At 39.6% G+C, this 11,308-nt stretch overlaps 2 protein-coding genes across 4 annotated transcripts; both read right to left on the reverse strand.

Moving 5' to 3' along the window:
• Positions 1-577: 577 nt before the first annotated feature.
• spout1 (SPOUT domain containing methyltransferase 1) lies at positions 578-3,910 on the reverse strand. Its single transcript, XM_031754528.2, has 12 exons — positions 3,761-3,910; positions 3,624-3,663; positions 2,692-2,805; positions 2,455-2,614; positions 2,269-2,358; positions 2,133-2,182; positions 1,858-1,988; positions 1,678-1,750; positions 1,471-1,569; positions 1,253-1,355; positions 984-1,131; positions 578-855 (listed from the first exon to the last, which is right to left on the reverse strand). Exons 1-12 carry the CDS (start codon positions 3,806-3,808, stop codon positions 772-774), a joined length of 1,140 nt encoding a protein of 379 aa, XP_031610388.1. The 5' UTR covers positions 3,809-3,910; the 3' UTR covers positions 578-771.
• A 1,383-nt stretch (positions 3,911-5,293) lies between these two features.
• On the reverse strand, positions 5,294-11,178 carry kyat1 (kynurenine aminotransferase 1). Of its 3 annotated transcripts, none has more exons than XM_031754664.2 (13): positions 10,913-11,178; positions 10,775-10,833; positions 8,947-9,094; positions 8,666-8,815; positions 8,439-8,525; positions 8,187-8,309; positions 7,901-8,021; positions 7,744-7,820; positions 7,570-7,659; positions 7,187-7,373; positions 7,024-7,103; positions 6,416-6,502; positions 5,294-6,327 (listed from the first exon to the last, which is right to left on the reverse strand). In XM_031754664.2, exons 1-13 carry the CDS (start codon positions 10,982-10,984, stop codon positions 6,268-6,270), a joined length of 1,341 nt encoding a protein of 446 aa, XP_031610524.1. In that variant the 5' UTR covers positions 10,985-11,178; the 3' UTR covers positions 5,294-6,267. The 3 variants fall into 3 exon arrangements, with proteins under 3 accessions (XP_031610524.1, XP_031610525.1, XP_039471604.1); XM_031754665.2 differs by having other exon boundaries at positions 7,024-7,100; positions 10,913-11,177; XM_039615670.1 differs by having other exon boundaries at positions 11,083-11,170.
• Between the last annotated feature and the right edge of the window lie 130 nt (positions 11,179-11,308).

The raw sequence follows: 11,308 nt of genomic DNA on the forward strand, positions 1-11,308 counted from the left end.
TCCAGTTTGGATTCGGGAGACAGACACTATCTCTACTTTCAAGATTAGGCTTAAAACTTTCCTTTTTGCTAAAGCATATAGTTAGGGCTAGATCAGGTGACCCTGAATCCTCCCTTAGTTATGCTGCAATAGACATAGGCTGCCGGGGATTCCCATGATGCGTTGAGTTTTTCCTTTCCAGTCACCTTTCTCACTCACTATGTGTTAATAGACCTCTCTGCATCGAATCATATCTGTTATTAATCTCTGTCTCTCTTCCACAGCATGTCTTTCATCCTGTTTTCCTTCTCTCACCCCAACCGGTCGCAGCAGATGGCCGCCCCTCCCTGAGCCTGGTTCTGCCGGAGGTTTCTTCCTGTTAAAAGGGAGTTTTTCCTTCCCACTGTCGCCAAAGTGCTTGCTCATAGGGGGTCATATGATTGTTGGGTTTTTCTCTGTACCTATGAAGCGCCTTGAGGTGACTTTTGTTATGATTTGGCGCTATATAAATAAAATTGAATTGAATTTGTTTGTCCATGATGGTCTCTGCACTGTTTTTCATGAAATAGATTTGTACTGCTGACACAAAACACACCAGTTCATGCATCTGAATAGTATTTATGTTTCAATATGTACAATTTGTTGAAGCAACATGGATAATAAACGTTAGATAACATTAGCAGATCTATTGCTGACTGCATTCATTGCAACGACTGGGTGAAATGTTCTTACAGAAGGCAATGCTAAATGCTCCAGATCTGGACATCAAAACACTCTTGTGTTATTGTCTCTTCAACTCTCTAATGAAGCACTACTGCTGGAAACGGCAGCTGTGATCTTCGGCCTCAGGACCGCCATGGAAATTAAGATGGCCTCCTGGTGATAGGAAGAAGGAAACAAATAAAACCACTGGTGAGTATTAACAGTCAAGCTGCAAAAAGTGTTTATTATGGTTAATGGTTTAAAAAATGCTTTTCAAACACATTTTGCATAACTGGTCTCACCTCGGTACGAATGGTCCTGCTGCCCTGACCGGGGCACGTGTTGAGGTAAAGGTCAAATAAAACACTGGGGTCAGTTACATCCAGCTTTTGATCGGCATCTAAACTGGCCTCCAATCCCTGAAGACCTCCAAAAACGACCAAGAGATGTCTGCAAAGTTAAAAAATAAATAAATAAAACAACCTCTACCACGCTAATGTTTACCAAATTTACTATATTCTGCATGTTAAGTTTGCATGCTAACGGTTAAAGGCCGTTTCAAGCAACTTACTTGAATGGCGTCAGTAATGCCTGGTCTGCGTTGCTGCCTCTCTCTGACGTACCAATAGTCAGATCATAGCCTTCTTTAAAGGGGCTTTCAGTGAAAACTGCACCTGCAGGAACAGGAAATAGACAAGAGTGTGGATAAAGCAGTGGTTTGCAGTAGTCATTGATACAGACTGCAAATGAATGCGAAGCACAATGTTGAGAGTTAAATGGGAAACCTACTGAGACAAGATGCCAGACGAACACTGTAGCCCCAATAATAACCACCTTCAGTCCTGGGCACGTGAGGAGCCACGACAACACCTTTATATACTTTGCCTTCTGCAGACAGTTTCACAGATAGATGGACCAAAACTTAACTCATGTGCTAAAAATCATAAAAATTAAAAAAAAAATTAAAAACCTTGAGAGTCTGGTGAAGAAAAGTACCTGGATTTTGTGTCCTGCTGAGCCGTACTGTGACTCGTAGTCCAGGCTGCAGCTGCTTATCAATCTGAATTTCCTGTGGGACCAGGAAAGTGAACACCATTCAGTTTTTATTCTTACATAATTACCAATAAATAAAGAATACAGTAACAACAGCTGTGCCCCGGGTGCAGGATAGCTCACCTTTCTCATTCCACAGTCGACAAACGACCCTTTATTCTGTTTGGTAGGCCTGTCGACCACGACGCCTTCCCTGTAGTCAGATTCCTCGTCTATCCTCATGTGGTGAGGACTGTCTAGAGGGTTAAGCAAACCTACCAGAGAGAGGAAAAAAAAAAAAAGATTCCTGATTTATAATCATGAAAATCATGAAATATTTCACACCGTATTTAATTTCAGACTCATCACAGGAACAGCTGTTTATCGGGTTGTTTTTCTTCCATTTGTCACTCAGTTACCTGCGTACTGTAAATCTTGATGCTTTGGGAAGAAGGCCTTGCGCAGATATCTGATGGAGAAGAAAAGTTGGACTATCAAAGACATAAAATGTACTGATCAAATCAATAATGGTGATCTGATTATCTCCAAACTTACTGTGGACATTCCAGATACTGAAGTATTCTGGCAAGTTGAATGCAACCGTGTCCCCTCTTCCCAACACCGCTAAACTCTCCCTCCACACTCCTGTGAAACACAAACAAAAAGCAAACTCCTGTCCATTAGCTGTCATGTGGTTTGACGCATATTTAATCTGCAAGTGGGCGCTCTGTGAAAACGTACTTGACATCTTCCCCTCGTTCATCAAACACTACGATCTCATCAACAGAGAAAACGACGCAGGCGCGGGCGATCTGTCCGGCCAGGTACGTGCGAAGTTCAGGAGACTGAGCATTATCCAGGATAGACCCCGGCAGAGCCAGACTCACCGTGTAAGCCCGACCTGGGAGAAAAACAGACTAGTAATTATACCACTCATCACCTATTACATAGGAAAAATCAACAGTATAATGTTGTTACCTTTTTTGTTCTGGCTCAGTTCAGCTTCTGCTTTCTCAGCAGCCTCTTGCTGTTTCTGTTTTTCCAGTTGTTTGATCAGCTTGGCCTCTTTCCTTTGCTTCTTAGCCTCCTTTACTGGTATTCAGGAAGAATCATTGACATTTACAAAAAAAAAGTTAATTTCTAAATGATCACTGTGAGTACCTAAATCTTAAATATCTGGGCAGAAGTACTGGGACACCTATACGTTACATTTACAAGACCTGCTTGGTCATGGAAGCTCCCAGCACACAGTGCTTATGCTGATGTTAATGGTTTGAAACTTTACAGTTACTAGGTTAGTGGTGTTGGGGACTTTTACACAGTATGCACCTCAGCACCTGGTGACCCCACTCTGTAGCTTTACAAGTGAGTTGCTGTGGTTCCTAAATGCTCCCACTTTGCAATAATACCGCTCACAGCTGACCATCTAGGAGGGAAGATATCTAGGAGGTCTTTAAAACAACCCGTTCTTTCACAAATGTTTGCAAAAACTTTTGACAATGGTGCTGAATAAATGTCCCAACAGTTTTGTCCACAACATATATATATATAAATACAGAATACATGTTTCCATTATAATTGTATATTGTAAAATTAAAGTATTTTGATTAATAGTTAAGACGAACATGCTATATTTTATCTTGTGTATTGGTAAACTCCCCCTTCCGGTTTTCGACTGCTGAGCAAACTTACTACACTGTTCTGTGCTTTTGTACGAGTAGAAAATCTGCATTAAGCCTGTTGTCAATACATGACAAACCTTAAAATGAATTTGCACATTAATTCTCACACAAAAGCAGTTTTTTCCTTTCTTTTTTCTATTTTAATGTCCTAAACAGCCGTATAGCATATAGCAGGCACGCAGCTAAAAACCTGTTAGCTACATGCTGCTAGTTTAGCTGTTTACTCACTTTCCGCTTTCCTCTTCTTCCAGTCCACCTTCTCGACTGGCTGCAAATGCGAACAAAGGACATAACAGGTGGGGTAAATAAAGACACACATCAGTGTTTTTCCGTGTTTTTTCTTTAGTCTCAAACAGTAACAATACCTGAGAAGACCCAAGATTGGGTCGTTTCACTGCAACGCTGGAAGACATATTCAAGCACCGATGTACCAACACGTGAACAGTCTTTACTTCCAGGTCGTGTTCTGCGTTTCACAATATTGCCCGCAAAGCACTTCCGGGAAGTCAACCACGTAACGATTTTTTTAAAAACTTTATTTAACAAACAATAAAAAACAACATACAAACAGATGAAGTATACAGAACAACAGAACATGAACACACAAAGCCAGGGGTAAAAAGAAAAAAGTAACAATTATAAGAATACACGCAAAAATTCACATATATATATATTGTTTTGAGAGCCTTTTTGTTGGTGGAGTCTGATATTGATTGTATGTACATTTCCACATCCTTAAAAAAACGACAGAAATATGGTGTTTTGTTAGTAAACTTACATTTATGGATAAAAAATTTAGCTAAAAGTATTAACAAATTTATTTTTAAAAAAACATTTATCATTCTTCTTGGGGAACTTAAAGAAACAGAATAAAACATTTTCCCATCGTAAACAAAACTCCCTTAAAATATGGACAATAACAAAACTGCTAAATTCCTTCCAGAATCTCTGTGTAGAAGCACAGTACCAAAAAAGGTGTGTCACAGTTTCTGGATGATCCCCACAGAAAATACAATTAGTATTTATGTCTCTTTTAAATTTTACCATGTAGTGAACCACGTAACGATCCCCGGGTGGTTGTGTAGAGCTGTCACAACAGCACCTGGCTGCAGCCCTTTAAAACTAAACCATGTAAATTTACATCCCTAAATTTGTAGTTCTTAGCAATTAATGGCGTTTTAAATTTGACCGATTCTAGCTATTTAAATAAACTGTTATTACAACTGCTATTAAAAATAAACTGGATCAAAAAGCATCTCAGAAATCGCATATCTTTATTTGGAAATTCCCAATTAACCTCTCCACCTTCCATAAACAAGTACTTTTCCCCCTTGTAAGTCAGCTGTTCAACAATGATAGTTTATTTTGCAGGTACTGAGTGTTCCTAACCAGATACAACATACCGATAATCCCAGAGGAGATCTGTATTGTTTTTGATGCCAAATCATCTGGTTTGTCACTGTTGTTTGGAAACAACCATAGCTCGGGTGCTATTTTCTTCATTTATACATGTGTGTAAACTTGCTTGTAATAAATAGAAGCCGCGGTATTAAAAACACTTATTTCTGTAACGGCAAGGTTCAGCCCAAATTACTGTGGCGTGTCCAAAATCAGAGTCCTGCATGGTGCCGTGCTTTTGAAGAAACAATTTAAGAATGTGTCTTTAGGCACAAAATCAGCATAAATACCAAAGGTAACACAGTACATACAAACCTTATTGCAGAAGACAAACACTTTACAGTGCAGTGATTCTTTTATTAATATTTGACTGAAAAAACTTGTATATTATAAAATTGTAAGTGCTTTATGCTGGTAAAATAATATAAAGTTCAAAAATGGGTAGGTAACTGGTTTCATGGCTTTACATTCAGGAGGCAAAACAAGAAGTGAGACACTGATATCTTTGAAATACATTTTTAATGAACTGACAAATTAATAGCTGTGTCACAGTATGCCACCATTATTATTTTTAATTAATACTGCTCTATGTGCTACTCCTCCTGACATCATTATTAATATTATTATTAGTCGTAGTAGAAGTAGTAGTAGTAGTAGTATTATCATCAGACTTTCACACCAAAGTCCTTTGATTTAAATTGAATAATAGCCTTTAAAATGATGGCAGTTACATCCAATCAAAAGAAAAACCTACTCACAGCTTTAGAATTCCCATTTTTAGTGCAAGACTCATACGCCTCAATTCTTAATGCAAAAAATGAGACCTTCTATTAGTGAATTTATTTCATTGTATAAATCCTTACCAACAGTTGTTGGTTTAATTCCAGCCAGAGACAGAAAGTGGATGTTTTTATTCATCCGGGATTGGCAGTCTCCCTCAGCCAATGGCTCATGTATTAAATGAGATGTGAGAACAATTAATATTAGCAATCGAAAGGTGATCAGGAATCTGTTGACTCGTCACTGATCACTGATGATTAAATTAGACTGATTATTTGTGACTAATACATTAAGCTTGCTTCAGCGATATTCACATCCATCTAGAAATGACTACAAAATAAAAATTCTCTCTAAACAAATTCCTTTATCTGGCAGAAGCTCAACATAAGTGTTGATGAGGTTACTGAGCACAGAGCACTTATTTTACCAGTTTATTGGATGCTTTTATTCAGTGATTTCCTTTCTTTGAATAAGGGCAAATATCCCGGGAGGTCAACTGTGATGTAGAGGTACATTGTTAACCTAAAAATATTTACTGAGAAATAGTTCCTCAGTGATTGCTCAAGTGTAAGTGGATGCTCTGTCTGTGCACCTTAAATACCCAACTCTATTTAACTGGATCAGGTCAGCACCTGAGTTTAAGCAGACTGAAAGAATCTGGGTGGACGGATAAAGCCTCACATCGGTGGTAAGTTTACTCTTTCTGACTCCACTTTCTCAAGATGGCCTCTGCGGCATCTAGCGTGGAGTCCTCCTGTGAGGAGAAAGCGGAGACAGAAAGACTGACAAACAGGAAGTCGTTTCTTGAGATGTACCACTTTAGTAAGAAAGGTCAGGTTTACCTTAACAAAACAGAATCGGATGTACTTGTCAAACTCCTTGCTGTGCTCTGGACTGTAGAACGCAGAGACGGGGATTGTTGCTAAACCCTGGAGGTAGAAAAGGCAGGAAAAAAACAACAAAGAAAACTCAAAATCTGTGGCAATGGATCAGATTTTGACTGCTTAGCATCAATTGTCTCCAATCGATGCTGAAAGTTTGTCCTGTTCATCATCAGTTTCCTTACATGGGGGGCATCTATCCCCAACAGTTTTCTAGACTTCGCCACGCTTCATCAAAAAGTATGCAACTCTTTATGTCTCTGTTACCCACCTTTCAGATATGCACCACGCACTTTAATCGCTGGTCTAAGCAGAAGGACTTGATTGGTTATGTCTCATTAATGCAGTGTAGGTCTGCATTTGAGAGTTTGAATCTTCAGTATTGTTTTTCACCTTTCAGGATTTTTTTTTTACCTCGATCTTCGCTCCATCTTCTCTATCCACCCTACACCCTCCACCCTTGATCATCTTAAGGATGACCTACAACACGTGCCCAGATCAATCATTTTATATCCCCACATTTACTCCAAACAAACATCAACAAACTTAATAAAATCTTACATTTTTACCTTTTCTTTAACGAGCCATTTAACAAATCTGAAGTCATACAATTCATCCTTTGTGTTCGGGTCATTCAGGTCCACCTCTGCTTGAGGAAAAAAGACGAAAAGGTAAATACTGATTTCAGATGATGACAGATGTATAAAACAAAGATGACTGTTCATCACTCACTGACTGAGGAGATGTCTGTGACCATGAAGTAGCCTCCCTCTGGCATGATGGGCTGCAGCCCCACGCTCTCTAGACACAAGGCCAGCTTCTTTCTTTTGTGGTGCAGCATCGCGGGAAGCTGCTGGAAGTAGCTCTCCGGAGTCCCAAACAGCTGATATTCCCGTTCAAATCCATGAGCGACTGCCTCCTGGTGGTAAGGAAGAAGGATGGAGAGAGTTTCAAAATTTAACCTGATCAAGCAATTCTGATTAGATAAAGCACAAGGAGAAAGAAACAAACAAAAATGATCTGCTCATTTCCATATCCATTAACTGATTAAAGTAGCTATAATTCACAGCCCTGCTAAAGTAGTACTAATATTAGTTTAGAAAGTATGCACTTACTTGAGCGGCTGTTGCGCAGTGATAAACCGAGTTCTGATGGATGGTTTTCATGTATTTGATGATATTTCCAGAGCCGATGGCCCAGCCAACCTGAAAAAGATGAGTAAAAAAACCCAAATCAGATCACACTAACAACGTGTTGCAAAGATAATGACCCTACAGACTGTGTGTTACCTTCCAGCCAGTAGCACTAAATGTCTTTCCGGCACTGCCGACAGTTACAGTTCTTTCCCACATGCCAGGAAGGCTGGCTGCCAGAGAATAGGAAACAAACATGAGATGACACATCGGCACTGTCGCAAGCTGGTTTGTGTGTAATCTGTTATCCCACCTATCTTTATGTGCTTGGCTCCATCATAGGTGAGCCATTCATACACCTCGTCACTGAAGCACAGCAGATTGTGCTTAATACACAGATCGGCAATCATTTGGAGCTCTTCTGTCTTGTAAACCTGTAACACACACGGATGCATGTTTGTATCCGAGAGTAAAGTCGATTTATTAAATGAAAACACAGAAAATGGCAAGAAAATAAAATCCCATTAGTTGAAAATTCCACAAACCAAATCAGACTTATGTGCACGGTAACGGCCTCGTGAGGGCATCATTAATCTTACCTTGCCTAACGGGTTGTTGGGAGTGTTGATAACAATGGCCTTAGTGCGAGGAGTAACTTTACTGGCCAGCTCGTCAGCAGAAAGAACCCAGTCTCCACTTGACAGGATGGCGCTGCCCTCTCTCTGTTGCAAAAGAGAAAAAACAAAAGGGAAGAAATATGTACAGGAGCCATACACTGAGGATCCTAAATTGAAAAGAAAATGTGAAATTATCAGTTTCTATTTTATTTTTTAGAAACATGAACCACTCACTGGTCTCAGAGGAACATAAACTGCCTTTCCTCCAGCCATCACCACCATGGGCTGGTAGCAGTCAAAGAACGGTTCGATAATGATGACCTGAAACGTAAATTACTTTTTTAAGAGATAGAGAAGAAAACCAGCTCTCAGTTCTTTAGATTTTCACTTTCACTTTGAAAGTTGATCACTAGTTTCTTGTTTTTTGACAGCACTACTTATCACTTTATTGATTTCTGTACCTCATCCCCTTCATCAATCAGACCCTGGAAAGCACAGAAGAGGGCCTGATAAGCTCCAACTGTCACCAGGATGTCTTCGAGAGGGTCGATGTCCTGTCCCACAATCCTACTAAAGAATTTAGCCAAGCTTTTAACAAGAGGTGGGTGACCCTGAGGAAAGAATACAATAAAAAGGCCATTCATTATATGCTTTGCAACTATTTCAGTTTCTGCATCTGTCCTTTTAATCCTTGAAAGAATGACTGAAATGGGGTCCCCCTTTGGGATGCCTTTCTGCTTACAAAAGCTCGGGTGTACTGGTGCATTTGAGGTCCTCCGCTGATGGCCTTGCAGAAGGCCTCCTGGACAAACTGTGGAGGGGAGAAGTCGGGAAATCCCTGGCCGAGGTTCACTGCTTTGTAATCTGCTGCGAGCTGTGTAAACTCAACCCTGTGGGTGTGAGGTGAGTCAGACAAAGCAATGATGTTACGAGACGTGTCAGTAAGAATGAAACAATCAGAGGGTTTGTTCCATTTCAGTTCATCTCAGTTAAGAAGATTATTTATTTCAAGCATCCATCATTCTATTTTAACTTGAGTTACACTCCTGAGAATCTATATTTTAGAGTGGTAGCACCAGAAATTTACCTTAAAAAATTTGAAGGACCAAGTTTAATTAGTTTTCTAGACTAGTGAACCCAAAAATGACTCCTTAAAAATGACAGGGATCTGACATTTTTTGAATAATTCCTATTAAAACGCGTATCATATATATGTTTTTTCAGTATTTATTGCATATTCTTTTTGTTTTAGTTGCCATTATATTCTGCAGAAATCTGCTCTTAGCTTGTGACTTGTGTCAGACACATTTGCACTTGACCCATGAAGACAGTTAGGCAAAAGTTAAACTTTATGAAAGTGTTTGTCCTTCAGTGATGACCTTTGTAAAGAAGACACAATCAAAATGTGGAAGTGTCTCAGTATGTGAGAAGGGGCCAAGGGTTAAAAATGCAGTGCAGTCCTTCATGAAGTCGCACATCTGAGCAAACTGTCATTTACTGGCTCAACCATTAAGCCTAGGGGCAGGGGTCATCAACTACATTTGTCCAAGGGCCAGAATTTTTCCCAGGAGACACTATGAGGGCCGGTAGCTCTCATAAAATAAAATTAACATAGTATCATAGTTACTATGTTATTTAATTGTGCTAATGATCTTTTTCTAAATTTTTATTATTCCATTTCCTTTGTCACTGTTAATACTTACATTACTTGTACTGGAGTAAGCCACTAAAGGGCGATTGCGATATTTTAGGTTTCACATTTGTGAAGCTTTCAAGCTAATCATCACTTACACATGCAGTGTACTTTTACTTTGTGGAGTCTGGGAATGAGCAATTTGTGTTTGCATCTTTTCGCTGAATTTGTCGTTTTAGCTGTGTTTGGTGGTCATGGAAATAGTTTTATAGCTTGGTGACATAAAACATGCATGTGAAACACTACAAGAAATGTTAAATGAGAGATACTACTTATTAGGCTATTCCTGTATTCAGTCATATTCTAGGAGCTGGATGAACAGCTCTGGTGGGCAAAATGTGGCAATATTTCAGTATTGCCACAAACACCTGACTTTTTCTGCTGTCTATAATGACATATATGGATTCCACTCTGAAGCACATTTTTAATAGTTTGTGACACTTTAAAAAAAGAAAGTGGCTCAGCTCTAATCTGTGTGACCTCATTCTCAACCAATCACATGTAGGTGATACATCCCGCTGGTGGAGGTAGGAGGCAGGTCATATGCAACAAACTGGTAGAGTTTTATTTTTTTATTTTTTCTTCTTTTCTCAGTTAAACAATCTGTTTAAGAGAAGGCAGAAAGCAGGTCAGCGTAATTCAGTCCAGTGAAATATGCTGACAAAAACATTTCTCTTTCTCTTTCTGTTCTTCTTCTTTTTTTTTCTTCTTTTTTTTAACCATAAATCGGAGCTAATGAGCAGGTACCTGAATGCAATTTGCTCAGTAACTGCAGACTCTGCTGTGAAATATTACTTTGCTGTTATGGTTACTATATTACACATATGACACTTTACCTATCCCCTAAAAACACGGACATTTCAGGTCATTTACTCACCAGACATTCTTATCCACCCCGTCTGTCCTGCGTGCATGAAGTCGCCTGGACATGATGACCTGAAACAACAAAACAAGCTTTAAAATACGCGGCCATCGCTGGAGACCTCTGTCTTCAGTTTAGCAGAGCTGTGCCTACCTTATGATTGTTTCTAATTGAACTCTGCCGAAGTAGAACCAAACTTGCTGCAATGTTCCGGATTATTCCCATTAATAAATGATCTTAGCCTCACAGGAGCAGACGACACATTTAATGTTGTCACTGAGTCCCTGCAGAAGGAAAAAATATCTGTAAACGTTTCTGTTCACCTGAAAGTCCAGGGTTGTTGTTGTTTGGGACCAGTGCAAGATGAGAACGAAAGTCCCAGCACCTCCCCTTCAGCCTCCTTGTGTTTTGATTATCTACTTCCTGTGTGGGCGTGGCTAGATATTACAATTAGAAACGTCACGGACGACGGACAAACACGCGCCCAAAACTCAAGCCGCGGTTCACCTCTGTTGACGTATATGTTAACAATATGTTAGGGTTTGTTTT

The sequence above is a fragment of the Oreochromis aureus genome, linkage group 7 (genome assembly GCF_013358895.1).
Source record: "Oreochromis aureus strain Israel breed Guangdong linkage group 7, ZZ_aureus, whole genome shotgun sequence".
Classification (NCBI taxonomy): Eukaryota; Metazoa; Chordata; class Actinopteri; order Cichliformes; family Cichlidae; genus Oreochromis; species Oreochromis aureus.

Coding starts and splice junctions, on each gene's coding strand:
- spout1 (XM_031754528.2), bottom strand. CDS start 3,808: ATGTCTTCCAGCGTTGCAGTGAAACGACCCAATCTTGGGTCTTCTCAG. Junction 3,664..3,760: donor CCAATCTTGGGTCTTCTCAG/GTATTGTTACTG, acceptor TCGCATTTGCAG/CCAGTCGAGAAGGTGGACTG. Junction 856..983: donor GCAGGACCATTCGTACCGAG/GTGAGACCAGTT, acceptor TCCTATCACCAG/GAGGCCATCTTAATTTCCAT.
- kyat1 (XM_031754664.2), bottom strand. CDS start 10,984: ATGGGAATAATCCGGAACATTGCAGCAAGTTTGGTTCTACTTCGGCAG. Junction 8,526..8,665: donor TGATTGATGAAGGGGATGAG/GTACAGAAATCA, acceptor TTTACGTTTCAG/GTCATCATTATCGAACCGTT. Junction 6,328..6,415: donor TCCGATTCTGTTTTGTTAAG/GTAAACCTGACC, acceptor TTCTCCTCACAG/GAGGACTCCACGCTAGATGC.